Source organism: Monodon monoceros, unplaced genomic scaffold (genome assembly GCF_005190385.1).
Source record: "Monodon monoceros isolate NGI ecotype Baffin Bay Population unplaced genomic scaffold, NGI_Narwhal_1 Super_Scaffold_21, whole genome shotgun sequence".
Lineage (NCBI taxonomy): Eukaryota > Metazoa > Chordata > Mammalia > Artiodactyla > Monodontidae > Monodon > Monodon monoceros.
Window position 1 is genome coordinate 147,356,615 of NW_021703778.1, and position 20,557 is coordinate 147,377,171.

General features: G+C 48.5%; 1 protein-coding gene across 2 annotated transcripts in view; it reads left to right on the forward strand.

Moving 5' to 3' along the window:
• Positions 1 to 853: 853 nt before the first annotated feature.
• FLVCR2 (feline leukemia virus subgroup C cellular receptor family member 2) overlaps positions 854 to 20,557 on the forward strand; it is a 62,528-nt gene continuing 42,824 nt past the window's right edge. The window contains exon 1 of one of the 2 annotated variants that reach the window (XM_029238240.1): positions 854 to 1,849. In XM_029238240.1, coding sequence (XP_029094073.1) covers positions 1,181 to 1,849 — 669 coding nt within the window. In that variant the 5' untranslated portion in view covers positions 854 to 1,180. The remainder of the gene's footprint in view (positions 1,850 to 20,557) is intronic. The other variant, XM_029238241.1, reaches the window with a different exon arrangement.

A 20,557-nucleotide genomic window follows, 5' to 3' on the forward strand; every position in this document is an offset into this window, starting at 1 on the left:
GATCAATCAGTGCAGGCCTGACCTTCTAGAGGCCCTGACTTGGGGGCTTACCTTCTGGAATGGGCTGTGGACCAGCAGGTGGCAGCCTAGGGCTACGTGGGTGCGGAGACCATTTACAGCCTAAGCCCAGAGCCAGCGCCGTGCTGGGCATTTCACCACAAAACAGGGTCTTCAGCGTCTCCGAACTCGCCTCTTCCCTCCACCCTCAGTTCCTCGCCTGGAGGTCGCCCGGGGAGCCATCAGGAAAGAAGAGTCCTAACGAACAGGTTCAGATCTGAGTTCCCCAACCAGGTTCGCAGGGAAATCAAGGAGCGAAGCGAGTTTTCCGCAGCTCGCCTTTACTCCCGGCCCCAGCCAGCCCGGGAAATCTACAAATGTCTTTTTATACCGAAAGTCCAGCAAGGGTTGGGGAGCCCAGTCAAGTGCAAAAAGTCGAGAATCCCTCTTGGATACCACAGAGCAGTTTGGGGGCGCCTGGCATCCGTGTGGGCGCTCAGGGCATGCGGACCGGCAAGGAGGAGACTCTATTTAGAGGATCACCTCGGAAGGACAGAGGGTCTTTTCTTGCGGAGTCCCCCGGGGGGGGACAAATGAATTTGAGGGGCAGTGCCCGGGTGCGGGTTAACCCGGCGGTTTCCATGGTGCCCGGGGCGTGGGGGAGGAATGCACCCGCAGGCGGTGGCGAAACCACTGTATTGCCAGGCCAGCGGCTGGCGAAGGCGGGAGGGGCAGGGGGCGGGGGCGGGCGGGTGGGTCGTGGGGGGGGAAGCCGCGCGGGGCGGGGGCGGGGCGGTCACGTGCGCCGGAGGGGGCGAGGCCGCTAGTCCGCCCGGGAGCAACCGGAGTCCCAAGGAGTGGTTGCGCCCGGAGAGAACTGTTTCCAGGACGGAAGAGTGAACGTAGACAGGCGCTTCGGGAGGACACAAGGCACCGAGAGCCAGGACCAGGCTGAGGCGTCTGCAGCTGGGGGACAGCAATCAGGGACAGAGGACGCCAAGGAAAAGTGAGAGCAGAAGCTTGGGGGTGAGCAAAAGAGCCCCACTCGCGGCTTTTACGCAGGCTGGGGACTCCATTTATTCCTTCCGGGCGGGCCGGGTAAGTGCTACGTCAGCTTTAGGTGACCAGACGACGCCACTAGAGTCCTCAGCACTTGTCTAGGGCTCCAGGAGAGGCTGTGGTCATGGTGAATGAAGAGCCTAACCAGCAAGAGCGCGATGGCACCCCTTCGCAGACTTCCGCCCTCGGGGAGAACCCCAGCCTCTTGGCCCATCCCAGCGTCTCAGCCCATCCAAGCGTCTCCATCCACCCCAGTGTCTCTGCGCACCCCAGTAGTTCGGTCCACCCCAGTAGCTTGGCTCTACCCAGTGGCTTGGCCCACCCCAGTAGCTCGGGCCCTGAGGACCTTAGCGTGATCAAGGTGAGCAAGCGCCGATGGGCTGTGGTCCTGGTGTTTAGCTGCTACTCCATGTGCAACGCCTTCCAGTGGATCCAGTACAGCTCCATCAATAACATCTTCATGAACTTCTATGGGGTCAGTGCCTTTGCCATCGACTGGCTGTCCATGTGCTACATGCTGACCTACATTCCTCTGCTCCTGCCGGTGGCCTGGCTCCTGGAGAAGTTCGGCCTGCGCACCATCGCCCTCACTGGCTCTGCTCTCAACTGCCTGGGGGCCTGGGTGAAGCTGGGCAGCCTGAAGCCACATCTCTTCCCAGTCACTGTGCTGGGCCAGGTCATCTGCTCCGTGGCCCAGGTCTTCATCCTGGGCATGCCCTCTCGCATTGCTTCTGTCTGGTTCGGGGCTAATGAGGTGTCAACAGCCTGCTCCGTAGCTGTCTTTGGCAATCAGGTGGGTAGAGAGTGGGGAGTGTTCCCTGTGGGACTGTGTGTGTTGACGGTAGTGCACGCCTCCCTGTGTGGAGACTGTAGGTTTCTGACTTCAGTGTGTTTGTGACTCTGGGTGACTGTGGCTGGGTGTGACAGTGTGAGTGAGTGATTGTGACTGGGTGACTGTGTAAGAGAAGTGGGGAAACAAAAGGAGGGACCTTTGCTGTCACTCACAGTTTCTCCTCCACCAGCAGAAAGGATGCTTCTGGAACACATGCTGTTTTTATGATCTCATTCCTGAACTTACTTCACCAGCTTGGACAGGAAAGCTGTTCTTTCCCGGGGAGCAGCCCCTGGGCGTCAGACTATTCTGTGTCATCAGAAGTTGGCAGGTGCTTTTTTCCTGTCCAGCCAGCTTTTCCTAGAGCACAGTATCTCCTGCACCACATGGAAAGGCAGAGCGGGGCCCTGGTGGCATTGGCGCTGCTCTCACCTTCTTTATACACAGCTGAAGCCAGGACAGTGGGAACAATGCTTTGTGCCAACCTCCTTCCCTGGGGTTTAGAGCCAAGGGCAGCAGGATGGAGTCGAATTCTTGCCCTGAATTTTCAAGGCCTAGAAACCTTGGAAAGACCTGGAAAGCTCATATCTTACTCCTTTGTCTTTCCTTCTTTTGGGAAGGAGAATTTCAAATTCTTTGCATCTCAGTGTGGATATGACCCAGAAAGGTGGGCATGTCGTGAGTCTGATTGCTGTCTCTGAAAGATTGAAGCAACTACTTTCGGGGCCCTTCTTTATCTGGACCACTGCCTGGCGTCTCGCTTCTTCCCAAGCACATGCATTTGTGGCTATGCATTTAACAAATGACCAGTAACCCTTAGTTCTTGTAGGCTTGTTTTCTCTTACCTGTTCATTACATTTAGAATATTTAAGCTTTCATCTAGGAAGTTCTTATTTGGGTCAGAAATTTCCAAACTTCCCTAAAGGTAAATTTCCATCCTGTTCATCTTTGCCACCAAAAAGGTAACTTGAGCTAAATTTTTTCGGGCCAGTAAGGCCTGCCACTTGGGTAATAGTGTAAGCAATCAATGAAAGCAACAGACAGGGCTTCTTCAGCACAAACAAGCAACATAAAATCCTTTACCCAGTTTTCTTTAAGCTGTGGGTTTGAATGTTCAGAAGATTGAATGGATTTGAAGTGTGGGGATGAAACAGGTTGGATCTTTTTGTTCAAGGCAATTAAAAAATAGGTATTAAGGGTGACATTTACCATCCCCCTCCTGAAGGTGATGTGACTGTGAATTTGAACATCTCATTGCAGCTTTGCTGGCAGGTTTGACATTATTGGATGTTTTCTTTATAGGAGGGTAAAGCTGGGGAGCGATGTGCAGGACTTCTCAAGCTTCCAGAGGGTTAAATCTCCCTATTCGCAGCCCCAACGGGATTCAGACAGGGTCACTGCAATCCCAAACCCACTGTTTGGGGAGGGCAGAAGAGCTAACTGGGCCCTCAGGTGGCCTGGTGAGATCAGAGAACCCAACACTTTTTTTTGTTCACCATGGAGCAAAAACGAATTGGTTTTCAGACCCCTCTGCACACAGCTGTAAAGGAACTTAAAACCAAATATATCTTTAAAATTGAGTAAGAATAGTTACTCATTGCCCATGCCTACTCCCCACTTAGGTCAGAAAATGCTAAGAATTTTACATTTAAAAACACCCTGACAGCATATATTTGTATCACAGAGCCATCAATTTAGTGTGTTCTTTTAGGCTTAACCCACTTTGCTAAGTTAAAAAAAAAAAAAAGAAATATGAAAAGTTGAATTGTTTATGCTTCCTCACGTAGAGGTGACTGTGTTTGGTTCTTGGCATATGTTTTAACCTTTCTCTCTGAGGAAAGCATGGCCGAATGGAGAAGAGATATTAACAGAACACTTTGAGCTTTGAAGTTTAAAAAAAAGCCTCCACAAAGCTGTCTAAACAGATTGGAAGCATCTTTCCAGAGAATAACTCTTTGTGGCCGCAGACATCACACTGATCAGCCAAACCCCTGTTTCATGGTAATTCTGACCCCTCTCTTCTAGTGCTTTGCTGATAGGCTCCACGAGGCGCCAGTCCCTGCTGGCCTAAATCCAACACTCATTCCTTCTCTCAACAAGCACCTGCCTTGCCAGACGCTGTGCTAGGGCTGCAAAGAGAATCCCTGCTTCGCACAGTTCTCCTACCACCCTCTTAAATTGTATCAGGCACCAACATTCAGATTTAAAAAAGCACACATACAAGAAGCAACCAGATGAGAGTATAGAGGATTTGTTTTCAGTTCTCCATGAGGTTTTTAAGTATCTTCTTCGTGGCATTGCTATGGGAAGATTGAAGGGGAAGGAAGCTAATATCTATCAAACACCTATTATGTGCAAGGCACTTTTTCATGCATTATTTAATTTTTTTAACCTTTGAGGTGGGTGGGGTTGTCCCTGTTGTTATAGGCGAGGAACTTGAGTCCAGATAAACGGAGCAACCTTATCCAGGGTCCTACTGGTGCTGAGTGGTAGAAAGGAGGTTTGAAGCTAGCTCCACCCCCAGAGCCCCTGTCAGTGGGCCATTATTGAGTCTTCAGGTGGACAAAGCGTATATTAAACAACAACAAAAAAAGGCAGGATTCTGAGTTTCAAGTTTTGGCCCTGTGTCTCTAGGGTTGTGGGTTGTCGGTGGTGATCAAGTGTCCAGCAGTTTCTCTAGAATTTGAGAGCTAGCACCTGCCTTCTGTTTGGAAGTTCCAGGCATTCGCAGTGCCTCCCCACGTGCTGGTCGCTGAGGGGCTGGTTCTCCCTCTCTCAGCCTCAGGAAGGTGGGGCTCCAGGCTCTGGGGAGAAGAAACCAGTGGATCCTGAGCTGGCGTGAGGGAGGGCAGGGAGTCTTGGACTGCAGCTGGGGCACTTCCCTGTGACCATCACACAGGTGGTAGCAGCCCGGCAGTGTTAACAACACTGGTTCCATTGTTTCCAGGGAAAACCTTCTGGGGTTTTGAGTGATGTGGACACATGGTTATTGAGCAAGGCTGGGAAGAGAGCCTCGTGTGCGAGTCTGGGGACGGCTTGGTGGCACAGGGCGAGGGAGATGTGGGAGTGGGAAGAGATCTTCAAGGCAGCCCCAGCCCCGATGAAGAGCCTCCAGCCCTGAGACCAGAAGGGAGTTCCTCCGGGACCCTTGGGCAGGTCATAGCACAGCGCCACCCAGAAAAAAGTCTAGAGAGAATCAGTTTGCTTTTCGAGGAAAAGAAAATACAGTCGCCTGGGAATTCCCTGGTGGTCCAGTGGTTAGGACTCTGAGCTTTCACTGCCGTGGCCTGGGTTCAGTCCCTGGCTGGGGAACTAAGATCCCTCAAGCTGCACAGCACGGCCAAAAAAAAAATACGGTAACCTTACAGAATCAGTTCTGCAGTAGCCACGGTCTATCTGTCTGATAGAAATATAATGAAAGCCACAAATGCAAACCACATATATGACTAAATTTTCTAGTAGCCGCATGAAAAGCAGGTAAAATGAAAAAAAAAAAAAAAAGGTAAAATGTAAATTTTTTACCAAAGTAAAACAAACAAGTGAAATTAGTTTTAGGACTATATTCGGTTTAACTCAATATATCCAGAATAGTATTTCAACAGGTAATCAATATAATAAAATTACTAACAAGCTGGTTCACATTCTTTTCCTATGGCGAGTCTTTGGAAGTTGGCATGTATTTTACACTTACAGACTAGCAACATTTCCCACCATGTCTGGAACAATGATGCTAATTGTAGGGGAGGAAGAGGTTTTCCTTGACTGTCTTAGAGTCCCCAGCTAAAAATTAAATTGACGAAGTCAGATTAATAAGAGAAAATCATCCATAATTATTTCATATAAGTCTTAGGTGACACGGGAGTCTTTGTAAGGAAATGAAGGAAGAGTTAGACTTGTGCACTTCTATGCCAGATTTGCTGGAGAGCAGACAGTGGTGGAGAAATGTGATAGGTTAAGGAGTCTGAGGTCTGTAGAACCGGGGGGGCCACTGAGCAAGGCCTGTTTGTCAGGATTCTTGGAGGCAGTGCCTCTTTATCTCCAGAGACAAGGGTCTTGAAGAGACAAGGATGAGACAAGGATGCTCCCTTCCTCTGTGACCAGGAGGGCACCTCCCACAGGAGGGTTTTATTTATTTATTTATTTTTTTGCGGTACGCGGGACTCTCACCGTTGTGGCTTCTCCCATTGCAGAGCACAGGCTCCGGATGCGCAGGCTCAGCGGCCATGGCTCACTGGCCCAGCCGCTCCGCGGCATATGGGATCTTCCCAGATCGGGGCACGAACCCGTGTCCCCTGCATCGGCAGGCGGACTCTCAACCACTGCGCCACCAGGGAAGCCCCGCAGGAGGGTTTTAAGGCTTGTTTCGGGGGAGGGGGTCAGAGTGACCTTCCTGCTTTTCAATTCTCTCAAACTGCTTCAGCTTAAAATATTCACTATGCCAAGGTACCAAATTTGGGGGTATTGTGTCCTGAACCCCATCGTATTTCAAGCATTTGGAAAGCAGGTTCTAGCAGACAAAGATGGACTCTAGGAAAGTGAGTCCAGTCTTGAGGTTGTGTTTACTGGACTGGCCGATCATCTGTCACCCAGCGAGGCTGGGTGGTCCAGAGGCTGACTCAAGAGTCCAGGTCATGAGGTGAATGGTCAGCCTCATCTTGTTCCAGACTCCTGGGCACTTGGGTGTGTTAAAGTCCAGGCTTATCAATCTGGCTGTTGGAATGTCAGAGAAACTTTCAAGCTCTGAGTGACATCTGGGGAGGTGAAGGCAAGCTCTTCTGTGCTTTCATTTGTTGTCATTGTCAAGGCACATGAAGCACCTGCCTATGTGGCTGACCACTTGCTGGTCTCCCCTTCTGACTGGAAGAGAGGACCAGGCAGGGGCTGGGAGAGCAGAGCAAGGCTAGTGGAGACTGAAATGAGAAGGGGTAGAGCCAGGACCAACCCTCAAATGCTCATAGGAGCATCCAGGTCGTAGAAAGTGTGACAAAGGAAAAGTGACATTGGAGTGTGGAGGGGTCACAGCATCGTAAGAGCACGTGTCCCAGCTGAAGGTGACAGCTGCTTGAGCCTCTGCCAGCTGTTCCCATACACAGCATGACCAGTGCTGTCAGATCGTCTCATTTGTTTTTTCTTTAAAGAGAAACCAGAAATCCAGATTTTTATGTGAAATCTGTTTTTTTAACTGCGGTAAAATAGACATATTTATAATTTTAACCGTTCATAAGTGTACAATTCAATGGCATTAAATAGTTTCACAATGTTGTGTAAGAATTGGCAGTGTCTATACCCAGAATACTTTTATCACCCCCAACAACTCTGTGCCCATTACACAGTAAGTCCTCCTCTGTAACCTCTATTCTACTTTCTGTGTCTATTAATTTGCCTATTCTAGGTACTGCATATAACCAAAGTCATGCAATGTTTGTCTTCGTGTCTGGCTGATGAAATCTGTTTTTTAAAATGCTGATAAAACTCAAATTTATTTTTATTTTTATTTTTTTGCGGTATGCGGGCCTCTCACTGCTGTGGCCTCTCCCGCTGCGGAGCACAGGCTCCGGACGCGCAGGCTCAGCGGCCATGGCTCACAGGCCCTGTCGCTCCGCAGCATGTGGGATCCTCCCGGACCGGGGCACGAACCTGTGTCCCCTGCATCGGCAGGTGGACTCTCAATCACTGCGCCACCAGGGAAGCCCCAAAATTTTATTTTATTATTATTATTTTCCATGTTTTAAAATTGTGGGTCAGATAAAACTTCTAGTTTGAAACTTCTGGGGAAGGTAAAGTGGAACCGAATTCCAGTTCTGGTTTCTCCTTCATCGCAAAGCCCTCACCAAAGATGCCAGCCGGCAGGTGGATGAGCTTAGAGTCTGGGACTCTGGGAAGGAAGCTAGACCAGTGCTCCCCCAGATGGTGACCATTTGCCTCACCTCTGGGGCCAGGACCAAATACAGATGCCTGGGCCTTCACCTGGACTTCCTAATCAGCCTCTCCAGGGGAGGGGCCCAGGCTCCTGTGTTTTTACCTGGCTTCCCAGGTGAGGCTCACTATTAGACTTGCAATCTCTAGGAGAGAGGAGCAGCGTGCTGTGGGAAGGCGCCCTCCTGCATGGAGCCAGGTTCTTGTCAGGGCTGGTGTGTTTTGTGCTGCTGTGTGATGGGTCCAGTTCCCAGGTAGACGCAGCTGGGAGCTCAGCCACTCACTCTCCAGACTGAGGGGAGAGGATGGGCTTGGGGCGGGGCTCGTAATTCTGATTCACTTAAGGTTCTGAAATTAGAACCTTAAGAAAATAGAACCTTAAGGGCAGCCCTGAAGGCCTGTGAGGTGGAACCATAGCAGACGCTCCTAATCCTTCTGTTTCTTTGACCTTCAACTCAGTGCGCTACATGAGAAGAGGCTCTGGCTGGCCTGGCCTGACTTCCTTCTGTCTTGGCCGTGTTGCCTTGGCAGGCATTCTTCAGGGCCTGACAATTCCGTGGAATCGAGTCTGAGTGTTCAGTTTAGCATCCAGGACCCCTCCTCCCTCGTCCTTCACATCCAGTCTGTCTCTTGTTCCCTCCCAGCCTTGTCTCTGCTCTGACCAGTCTGGCTTCTTGATTCTCTCCTTGAAGATACACTGCTTGGAGGTTAAGCCTAAAGCCTCGGAGAGTGACATCAGTAGATGGTGGACCAGGAAGCTCCAGACCCTTGTTCCCCCACAGAAACATTAAATAAACTAGAAACTTGCTAAAATATCTTCCCTATGGGAGTTTTGGAAATCAGTCAAAGATCTACAGCAACCAAGTAAACGCCCAACCAAGAAAAAACCACGTTCAGAATGGTAGAAAGTTTCATGGCTATTTGCTCACCCTTGCCCTGACCCCACCCAACTGCTGTGCCTCCCAGTACCCAGTTCCTTTCTGCAAACCTGAGAACACAAAGCAGACCAAATTTGCAACGTTTTAAACCAACTGTGTTTTTTTTTTTTTTTTACATCTTTATTGGAGTATAATTGCTAAACCAACTGTGTTTTTATACACTAACAATGAAAAATCCACAAAGGAAATTAAGGAAACAATTCCATTTACAGTAGCATCCAAAAAAATACTTAGGAATCAGTTTAATCAAGGAGGTGAAAGACTTGTATGCTGAAAACTATAAAATGTTACTGAAAGAAATTAAAGAAGTCACAGATAAATGGTAAAACATCTGTGTTCGGATTGGAAGACCTAATATTGCTAAGATGTCAATACTACGCAAAGCAGTCTATAAATTCAGTGCAATCACTATCAAAATCCTGAGGATGTTTTTCACAGATGAAGAAAAATGCATCCTAAAATTCATGTGGAAGTTTAAGGGATGCTGAATAGCCAAAACGATTTTGGAAAAGAATCACAAAGTTGGAGGTCTGACACTTCCTGATATCAAAACTAATAACAAAGCTACAGTAATCATGATAGTGTGGTATCAGCATAAAGACAAACAGAGAGACCAAAGGAATAGAGAGTCCAGAAATAAACCCTCACATATATATGGTCAAACGGTTTTTAACGAGGGTGTCAAGACCATTCCAAGAGGAAAAGGACAGCCTTTTTGAAAAAATACACTTTACTTTTTAGAGCAGTTTTAGGTTCACAGCAAAATTAAGAGGAAGGTAAAGAGATTTCTTACATACTCCCTACACCCCCTTCTGGTGTAGTCTCCCCCATTTTCAACACCCCCACCAGAGTGGTGCGTTGGTTACAATTGATCAACCTACATGGACACATAATTATCACCAGTCTCTTCAACAGATGGTATTGGGAAAAACTACAAAACTCTTGGAAGAAAACATAAGGAAAAAGCTTCATGATAATAGATTTGGCAGTGATGGCAGTGATTTCTTGGATGTGACACTAAAAGCGTCAGCAACAACAGCAAATAATTGGACTACATCTAAATTAAAAGCTTTTGTGCATCAGAGGACACTATCGATAGAGTGAAAAGGCCGTCCATGGAATGGGAGAAAATATTTGCAAATCATATATCTGATATGGGGTTAATAGCCAGACTATATAATGAATTCCGGCAGCTGAACAACAGAAACACAACCCAATTGAAACATGAGCCAAGGACTTGAATAGACATTTCTCCCCCCAAAAAAGATACATAGACGGTCAATAGGCACATGAAAAGAAGCTCAACATTAGGGAAATGCAAATCAAAACTACAATGAGGTGCCACTTCATACCTCTTAAGACAGTTATCAGTAAGAAAAAAGAAAAAGAAAAAAGTAAGAAGTGTCGGCAAGAATGTGGAGAAATTGGAACCCTGGTGCATTGCCGATGGGAATGTAAAATGGTGCAGTCACATGGAAGACAGTATGGCATTTCCTCAAAAAATTAAAAATAGAATTACCATATATTTAGCATTTCTACTTCTGGGTAGTTACCCAAGAGACTTGAAAGCAGGAACTTGAACAGATATTTGTACACCCATGTTTATAGCATCATTCTTCACAATAGCTGAAAGGTGGAAGGATCCCAAGTGTTCATCTATGGATGATTGTTAAAATATGAAGTATACATATGATAGAATATTATTCATTCTTGAAAGGAAATTCTGACACGTGCTACACATGGCTGGACCTTGAAGACGTTATGCTGAGTGACATAAGGTAGTCACAAAAAACAGATACTCTGTGATTCTACCTGTCTTTGAGCTGTCTTTTTTTCTGACACCAATCAATTCTTCACTTTTCTAACACCAGCTGGCTGTCCTACAATTCAATTCAGTTCAACTCTGACACTAATGACTTAGTGCAGACCCCACAAGTTAAGAGCTCAGTCCCGTAAGACTGTCTCCATCTGCAAGTCCTGGGGGCCACCCAGACTTCTGACTGACTAGCTGTAAGTTGGGGGTTCCCACGAGCCCTACTCAGGTTCTGTAATTTGCTAGAATGGCTCAGGGAACTCAAGTAAGCACTGTTTTTCTTGGTTTATTATAAAGTCTACAAGTCAGGAACAGCCAAATGGAGGAGATGCCAGAGCCTCTGTGGGCTACCCTCCCAGCACTTTGATGTGATGGGTTCACCAGCCTGTAAGCTCACCGAATTTCCTTGTTCAAGAGTTTTTCTAGAGCTCAATTTCCAGTTCCCTTTTGCTTCTCAGGGGTGGGGGGAGGGTGGGGCTGAAAGTTCCCAAACTTTATCACTTGGTCTTCTGGAAACCACCTCCATCCTGAGGCTCTAGAGGGGTCCCACTCTAAGTCACCTCATAGCCTAAACTCAGGTGTGCCGGAAACAGGATCCTTATGAATAACAAAGGACAGTCCTTGGAAACAGGATCCTTATGTATAACAAAGGACAGTCCTATCACTCAGGAAATGCCCAGGGTTTAGAGCTCTGTGCCAGGAACCAGAAATGAAGACCAAATATATTTTTATTATACCACAGATAATCTCGAGTAATCAAATTCATAGAGACAAAATGTATAATGGTGGTTGGGGGGCTGGGGGAGGAGGGAATGAGGAGTTAGTGTTTAATGGGTACAGAGTTTCAGTTTGGGAAGATGAGAAAAGTTCTGGAGATGCATGGAGGTGATGGTTGCACGATGATGTGAATGTACTTAATGCCACTGAAGTGTACAGCTAAAAATGATTAAAATAGTAAATGTCATGCTGTATGTATATTTTACTACTGGCACCAAAAACAAAAAGATACACTGCTTGGGAGGTGTTCCCTCTGGCTGGGTACCTGGGTAACTGCTCACCCCTGCCGTCATCTCCTCAGTCTCTGCGCTGGAGGAAAGCAGTCCTTGCCCTTCTGTGTGCTTCCTGAGTTTCTGTGGATACTGGCCTTTTTTTTTCTAGGGTTTGTGTCTCCCCCTCTTCCTCCACCTCCTTTTCCTACTAAATGGGAAACTTGTCAAAGGACTGGAACCTTGACTAATACATCTCTCCCATATGTCAAGGCTCTGGGCATAACAGGCGCTTAAAAATGGATGGACAAATTAATAAACAGGTATTCCTTTCCTGAAAGGAATTAAGGTGACCACTCAGTTAGCTGAGAGCTCAGGTGGTTGCAGTAAGGGACTCTCATGCCTGGATTGTCTTCCTGACGTGACTCAATCTTACTCCTTCAGTGGAAAAAGCTACTCATTACTTACGGGGTGCCTTGAACTCTGCTGGACCCAGGGTGGTTGAGAACACATCTTTAGCTCTGCTGTGTACCCTTGGACAAGACCCTTAACTTTTCTAACTTTCGGCTTCTTCTTTTGTAAGATGGAGATAATATTGGCTCCTGCAATAGTGGAGGAGAGGAGTAAATGAGACAGTAAGTGGGGGGCACTTAGCCAGCAGAGTTTGTCTGCTAAATGAAGAACAGATGCTATCACTACTATATCATCAACAAAGGTAGTTGGCCACTGATCTAGAAGGAGAGGCCAACACTTAACTGCTCCCAGTACCACCGTGTGGCAGGCTTAAGGGTACATGTGCACAGGACATTCAGGGGTCACAGCGTGTGGGAGGGAGGACACACCCCAGAGTGAGTAGCGGGGAGCCAGCGGGACTGCTTCCCTGAGGAGGCGATGGTTATGAGCCGATTCTCAACAAGCGAAGTGACCAGGAGTTGGGTGAATAGGGGAAGGTGGGCCTTTCTGGAAGTTTCCAGGCAGTATCTTGATGGGGACTTGTTCCTCTTGAGAGCTACTCAAACTAAGAGCTGTGCTGGTGCCAGGAGACGGTGTTATCTTCCCAGTATGTGGTTGATGAGACTGGTTGTCTGTGGTGAAGATTTTGGGGTCTTAGGGATGACATAGGTACTGGGCCAGTTCCCATCCCTGCACATCAGACCTTAGTCTTACAAACCTAAGACTCTACTGAAGGAAGTGGGGTGCCCAGGCTTATCAGGTGGACACAGCTGTTTTCCACTGCCTGATTCTTGATCTTTATCCAACAACGCTGTTAACAGGATGTCCTTCCCTTGCCTTCACCTCCCCCAACCCCCAACATCAAACAGCCCCATGCGAATTGGTTAGATCCCCATCGGGGATGACGAAGAACTATAGGGCTAAGGTGAAAGCGGGTGTTTCCTCTCCTTTCTTCTCTGTCTCCTGACTTCTATCTAGCACCATCCCAAACTTAACCCAAGGGAGCATCTCCTCTCTCTCTGTTCTTCAGGACGGAGGCCTTTGTCTTTGCTGAGTCATTCAGAGGTCAGAGGTCTCCTGCAGGTTCTGGAAGCCCATCCTGGCTCTTCTGCCTCCCCACCTTATTCCAGGCATCTCTCCTTTAGTAGACTTTGCAAAAACTGTAGCTTGGCCTCTGAGCCCCACACAGTTCAAGATGAGGTCTTGCCCCAGCGGAAGGGCAGAGAGCACCAGCACCATGTGTGTTTGCGGGAGGGGGATGGGAGGTAGGGCCGGCCCTCACTTGCTTACCAACTTCTCGGGATTAGAGAGTGTGCCTGGCAACCACGAGTGGAGCGGTGTTTGCTTTGGCTCCCATCCGATTCTTTCTCTAGAGAGGAGGTGAACACGAGCCCTTTACAGTTCCAGGAGATCCCTTTTGACTAGACAACCCTGCCGGCTCCAGAAGGGAGGGGGCGCGGAAGCTGGAGCAAGGTTGGAGGTTATTTTTCTTCCTTTTTGTTTTTTTTTTCCTTTTCCTCTCCCCTGGAAGTTCCTGATTTCTGCTCCATGTTGCGGTGTTGGCATGGCTGGGACTCCCATGCTGGCTCTGGAAGCTGCTGTCTGCGCTCAGGGCCATTTGCTGTGCCCATCGACTCAGAAATATAGGAAGTGAGCCTCCATGAGTCATGGCGTTAAAGCAGGGTCCATCGCAATGGGCTGTTTGTTTGGGGTGGTGGCTGCCCTTTGAGCAATCCTCGCCTCCTCAGACCTTTGTCCCGAGCTTCCTGTTTGGGGCTGGACATGTTTGTGGAGCCACTCGATGAACTCAGAGGCCGGTTGCTTCTCTACCGAGGAGCTAGGCAGGAGCACACACTGGTCCCACCATCTGTCCCTGCCTGGGATGTCAAGGGAAGCCAGCAGCTGAGAATTAGCTCTTGATTTCTGTCCTTGGGGCAGTGGAGGTCAGTTGTCTCTAAGTGTGCTCCATGAACCACCAGCACCACCTGGGGTGTTTGTTAGAAATGCAGATGCCTGGGCACTGGGGCAGATTCAAGGAATTAGCCTCTCCAGGGTGGAGCTCAGGAATCTGTGGTTTTGATTATCTGCCAGGGATTGTGATGCGCCCTGAAGCTGGAGAACTCCTGGTGTGGGAGCCATGAGACCCTGACCCGGCTCTGCTGAGCCCCGTATTTGGGGCCTCTGGCTAGACACCTGCTCTCTTTGGGCATCAGCTTACCTATTCTGTAATAAGGAAGCCAGCCTCACAGGATGGACACTAAAGTCAAAGGGGTTGCGAAAGTTCCTGAACCAGATGAGTCTCCGCAGACATTCCCTGAATGCACATCCGTCTTCTCCCTCCCCGCCAGACTCCAGAATCTCTGGATTCTGGGCCTTTCTTTCATCCCAGCTGCTGCCCTGGGAATATTTGCTGACGGATCCTCCTCACTGACACCATAGGTCAGGAAGTTAAGCAGACTTTCCTGTCCAGTCTCTGCTGATGAATTAGGTTGGGGCTGACATCACCACCCTTCTAGAAATAGGTCACCCCCCTAAAGACCTTGTTCATAGAACACAGGCCGGAAGAGGCCACATGCCTGGCACGTGGTGGGGACTGAGAACATGTGAATGGAAAGATGGACGACTGGTGTTCTGGTTTTACGCTTTGGGGAATGGTCTTCTCATTGCTGACGGAAGATTCCAGAGCATGTTCTGTGATTGCCATCGAATAACGTGTCAACTGTGGCCTCGGGAGGATGGGGGTGGTGGGTGGGGGAAGAGTGCAGCTTGACCCAACCCTCTTACTAATCTTTTTCACCTTTTATGTGTAAGTGGGCCTCCTGAGAAAATCCCCTCCACCTGCTTCCTCAACTCTACGGCCTTGGAAGCAGGTCCTCAGGAAGAGCTGCAGGTGGTAGAGCTCCTCCCTCTTTCGGGCTGGCTGACTTGAGGGGGTGAGGCCTGGGAAGACCGGGCCACCAAGAGACATTCTCGGCCTCTGGCCTTGGGACAGGCATCTTGACAATGGTTTGCTTTATTTGTGGAGCAAGGAGAGTCCTCCTTGGGAATGTTTGGTTCTCTCAAGGCTACTGTGGGGGGTAGGAAGTTGTGTCTGCAGGGCCCAGCTCACCAGTGTAAGTTTGTTGAGAGACTCCCAGAGACATTGATGTTCTCTCCACTCATTGCACTGCCTCTGACTCACTGTCCAGAAAGAACTCTGGTAAGAGGTACAGAGTAACTGTTAGCCATTTTATGATGACCCAGATGCATTTCTCAGTTACATAACAAACCCCATTGCAAAGGATCCCATCAGACCCTGGTTCATCTTGAGTCTTAGACCACGTCTTCCTGGGCTGCGTGGCTGCTTGGTGGCTTGTCGTGGCTCAGCAAAGCTCTGTGGGAAGAGAGCAGGGCTGCGAATGGGACCATCAGAAGTCCCGATGTTACCTCCCTGCTGATCTACTCTGTAACTTCAGCAAGTTGAGCCAACTCAGTTACAAGATGGAGAAAAGGACGGCCCCCTCCCAGGCTCTGTGCCTCTCCTGTGCTGTGGGCATCCGGCTCGTCACCTCACTGGATGGTTTTGAGGCTCAGTTTATATGCTGGATGTGCAGGTGCCTTGAAAACTGAAATTTTGTGCAAATGTGGGCTTTTACGTGTCCTTAAAAAAGAAAAAAGGACTCTGGACTTGCCTCGTGACACTCAGAGAGTGAAAGGGCTTCCTGTGCATAAATCAGGTCCTGTCCATCTGGTAAAGAGCCACCTTGGATTCGGGGGCCGTACCCTCGGTTTACAGGGCTCAGCATTCTTGGTTTTAGAGTCAGCTCTTCATTTCAGAAAAAGTTCTGGTCGTTCTGGCTGTAGGAACCTCTCCCAGAGCTCCTGGTTTCTGGAGCATCCCTGCTGATTTGGTCCTTTTGACTTGAGCCATGGTGCAGCTCCTAAGGTCCTGTGGACCATTCTAATTCCTTTTGATGCCAAGAAGGGCCTTTTGCCAGAGATAGGCACAAAGCAGCTTTTTAATCTCTGTGTGCCTTGGATGGCTCCTCTCTTCAGTGTAGGAAGTGGCAGTGGTGGCAGAGCACAGAACTGACTTAGCCCCTACCATCAGGAGATGGGTCCCGGGAGTAAGAAGTCTTCTCCTAAGGGCCTGGTGTCCTGATGTTACCACATTTTCTCCCAGGCCCCTTACATTTAGCAAGTGGCACCAACCCATGGTAACAAGTGGGGACTGGTGGGGCTCAGACAGCCCTTGTGACTGTGATAATTGACTTTTCTCTCTCTGGAATTCTTCTGTCTCTCCTTAGGGAAGAGGGGATCCCATTATTTGCCCAAGAACGCTGGCCCTGTATTCTCATTGCTACTCCCCAAAAATCCAAGTCCTTTACGAGGGTGCCCCCACTGTGGGCCAGATCTCTGTCGCTTGCGAGTAAACCACACAGGCCGCTGGCCATCCAGTCTTTGTTTCTCTTTGAATTCTGCTTGTCCTGGATTGCATCCACTCTGGCCAGCCTCCAGGTGTCTCCCCAGTTGACAGCAGGTAATGGGACAAATGAGAGTCAGTGAACGAAGGCTCTCATCCCCTTGGCTGTCTATCTCATGAGGTACAACCTCAGATTAAGGGCTATACTCTCCATTTATAGGGCCAAGCACTCTGACCTTTATGTCAATTCTTGGGAGCTGTGGTTTCTTTGAGACAGTGCACCACAGCCTTTATTTATTGTTTGAACAAATATTTATTGAATATCTACTCTGTGCCAACCCACGTTCTGAGCTCTGAGGATACAGTAGTGAATAGAAAAGTTCCTGAGTTCACACGTAAGAGAAGAGGGATTAGACTGTAAGGCATTACTTATGGAGTGACTAGTGGTGGAAATGTCAGGCCAAGTAGGAGGGGAGATGACCTTATGTATGTAGGTCCTGATTAACTCCCTAAATCCCAGGGCGAGAGCTGATGGCGTTGCTTTCTTGGGGTGGTGGTAGGTCTGGGTGATTAATAGTTTTCCTGGTGCAAGGTTTAGATTTCTTTTTCTTTGCAGATCTCTCTGGGATAATGAGGCAGGGGTAGTTGCCTTATGAAGTTGGCTCTTTGGAAAAATCTACTTAGAGCCCAGCCTGTTTCTGGATGACCCTGAAGTGGGTCTGGCCTGTGGCAGGACTTTAAGAAAACACTCTTCCAGGGCCTGCCTGTGAGTAAACCCCCTGGTCTCAGTTTCACCTCTGAAAGTTGGAAGGGGAGAGCTGTCACCAAGAAAGCCCAACCAGACTCAGAAGAAAACTTGGGAGGATTAGAAACATGTTTTGTCACATGAATTACTTTTAGGAATGACAGCTCGCGACATATCAGACAAAGGAAACAGTTCTTCTGGTTTCACCGTCTGTCACCAGGCAGGGAGTGGTAAGGTTGAGCGCAGCAACACCACACAAGACGTTTGGGTTCATCTGTTGGCTGCTGCGAGCTGGCATCTGGTTGGGAGTTGGGGGAAGTGCCAAAGCATCTGCCTGGAGCTTTTCACTTTCTCCAAAAGTTGGAGAAAGTATGGTCTGCATCTGCCTCTTTGCTGGCCTGGTGATTGGAAAGACGCCCCTCATCTTTCCTCTTCCCCGGCTGAGTCACTGGGGAAGTTCTAGGAGCCTGTGGTCATTGACTGTCAGCTCTGTCGTGAGAGGGACCTTTGGGTGGAGAAGCCGGCAGTGAGGTGGGCGCTCGGGGAAAGGGGAGCAGAGGAGCCTTGGCATATGGTCTCACCTAGACCAGGACTGAGCCTTTGCAGATGTCACAAGGACAATTTCAGGAGGAACACCTACCCTTAAAAGGAGGCGTGTGTGCACCAGGAGCCTCTTGAGTTGATGACTGAAAGCAGCAAATTGCTACTGTGCCCAACTTCTTTGCTGTAGAAGAAACTGGAAATTCTTGAGTTACTTTTGAGCTGCACAGTTCTAAAAGGCTTCTCTTTATTCAGAAGATACTTCCTGACCCCCATCTCTGTTCTTAGCATTGTACTGGGCGCGGGGCGAGGGGGTCACACAAGGAAATGTCAGTCAATGTCTCTGTCCTCACGGTGCTAAAATCTAGCTGGGGAGACAACAAACACCCTACATGGAAAACAACCAAAAGTCAGCATTGCATAAGAACAAGGAACCCCATAGGGTGTAACTAAGTGGTCAACAAAACAGACTATAGCCGGACACACCTCTCATGGTCACTTCCTCCAATAGCTAGACAAATGGGGGACACTTGAATGATAGAATCGAGTGTGTAAGACTGGAGATATTGTCAGGTCTCTGAGGCATTTACTTCCGTGAAATTCACCTGTTTCATCAAGGGGTTTGGAGTCAGATTGCCATGGGCTTGAATCTCAGTTCTGCCATTAGAAGCTGGGTGAACTTGGGCAAGTTACGGTTTTCTCATCTGTAAAAACCAAACCAGAGATAATCCTGACAACTTTAGGGAGTTGTTGGAAGGGATTAAATGAAATAATGTGAAAAATCATTTAGCAACTGCCTAGCACACAGTAGGTGCTCATTATGTGTTAGTTTCCTTCCTTCCAGTTTGAATAACAGCCAAGACCTGAACATTCAGCCAAATGGTTAATGGTTCAAACTCTAGTACCCATGGCCTGAACTTGAAGCCCAACATAGAACACTTGCTGTCCTGTGACCCTGGGCAGGGTACCTAAAGGCTAGTTTTCTCCATTTAAAAATAGGGATTAAAAGAGTGTGTGTATATGTATAGCGCTTAGTAGTGCCTAGGCCAGTAACTGTGGCGTGGCGAGCACAATGGGTCAGCCGTGGTCACTATTCTTACCTTCCCTGGGAAGCAGTGATTATAGGCTGTCCTGATTTCACTAGTGCTCTTCTTGCCTTTCCCTAACCTCTTTTCCCCAAAGGACTGAGGAAATCCAAGAGTGCTGAGGTTATATAAGCCACCAGCACAATCACAGATTTGAAGACAAACCCTGTGATTGGGGAGGGACTCTAAGAAAGTCTAGAGTCGACCAGCTGTGACCCTGCTTCCCAAGTTCTTAGGGACCTAAGCCTAGCCTTTTAAATCCATAAAGCTCTTTCATGGGCGATTTGCCCCCAGGTCAGTGGGATTGTTTTTGTTCCTGAAGGTCTGCTGCCTCCTTAATCCTCAATTGGCCTTTTTAGAAGAAGCCAAGGGGTTGGATTTGGGAATTTCAAAAATACAATCATGTGAGCAGGCTTTGTGTGCACGTGATTGCTGACTGTGGTGGGTTCCTAGACGCTGCCTGGTGGTCCTGGGTGGCTGGGAGCTTGTCCTCATGATTAAACTGTTGTTCAAGTTCAGTGTTTCCGTGCCCAGCAGCCACCTCGCTCTCCTTGCTTCTTTCTGGGGCATCCAAGCCTCAGTCCCAGGACCGCCCTCTGAGCCTCCTCCACATCCAGAGTTGGCTTTCCTGCCATGTACCTTCACTCTAACGGAGACCCACGTTGGGGATCCTGGAACCTTTGTTTGTGCATCATTTTACCCAAATTAGTTATTCTTCAATCACTGAGGTGTAGTGTTTTCACTGAGGTGTAAACACACGTCTAAGTTTACCTGGCACTGGCCAATAGGAGCAGAACTATGTAGCGAGTGTGCACACTTGCCTAGCAGCACCACTTCGTGGTGTTTAAATGCGCACAGCAGGGTGTAGGGATGGGCCGTGAGTGTTGAAGTCACTTCCGAGCGCTGTGTATAATTCCCACGTGGACGTGGTCCTGGGAGACAGGTTGTAGTGGTGGCCTCCCTGCTGGTGGCCCCGATGGCCACGCCTGAGATACCAGTGTCCAGACACGCAGCCCCAGGAGAGGGTGGGCACGTTTTGTATGGGATGGAATTTAGACATACTATAATTGTAGCACATTTTAGTGCCCATAAATTCTGCATGGACTTAAGTGACCCTTTATATAGTAACGTTTTCATACGTTTGTTTATGTAGCTAAGTTTTCCTCAACTGTTGTACCCTGTGACACTTAGCGTCTGATCAATCTTTAGATCATTAAGATCCTTGCTAGTGTATATGGACGTGTATAGATACACACCTGTATGTGGTCACCCATCACATAAAAACACCCTTGCGAGCGTGGCGTCCTGCTGTGTGCTTAACGTTGCTCATAGGGGTTGATCAGCTTTGAGCAAACATGGTGTGTGGAAATCTAGATTGAACCCAAATTTATCTTTCATGTGGTGCTGATTTTAAAACACCCCCCAATGATGTTTTTTTAAATAGCATACTTTCTCTGAGAGTCTTGTCTAGATTTAAATTTCCAACGACATCTTTCCCCAGGTCTGGGCTCGTGGCTAATCTGGAAGGGTAGTGACGTTTTCCTGACATGCCACTTAACTGCAGCCCATTCATTCGGTACCCATTTATCGAGTAAACTCCTGTTGTGTTTACCAGGCACCAGACTAGTGTCACAAATAAGGTTGAAAACCAAAGGATTAGAGGAGTTATTTAGGGCAAGGAGATCAGGCCTCACTAGCATGACCAAGGAAAACTCAGTGAAGGAACTGAGGGTGAGATGGGCTCTAAAAGACTCAAGGAGGGAGACCTTTGCAAGCAATGAATCTGCTGGG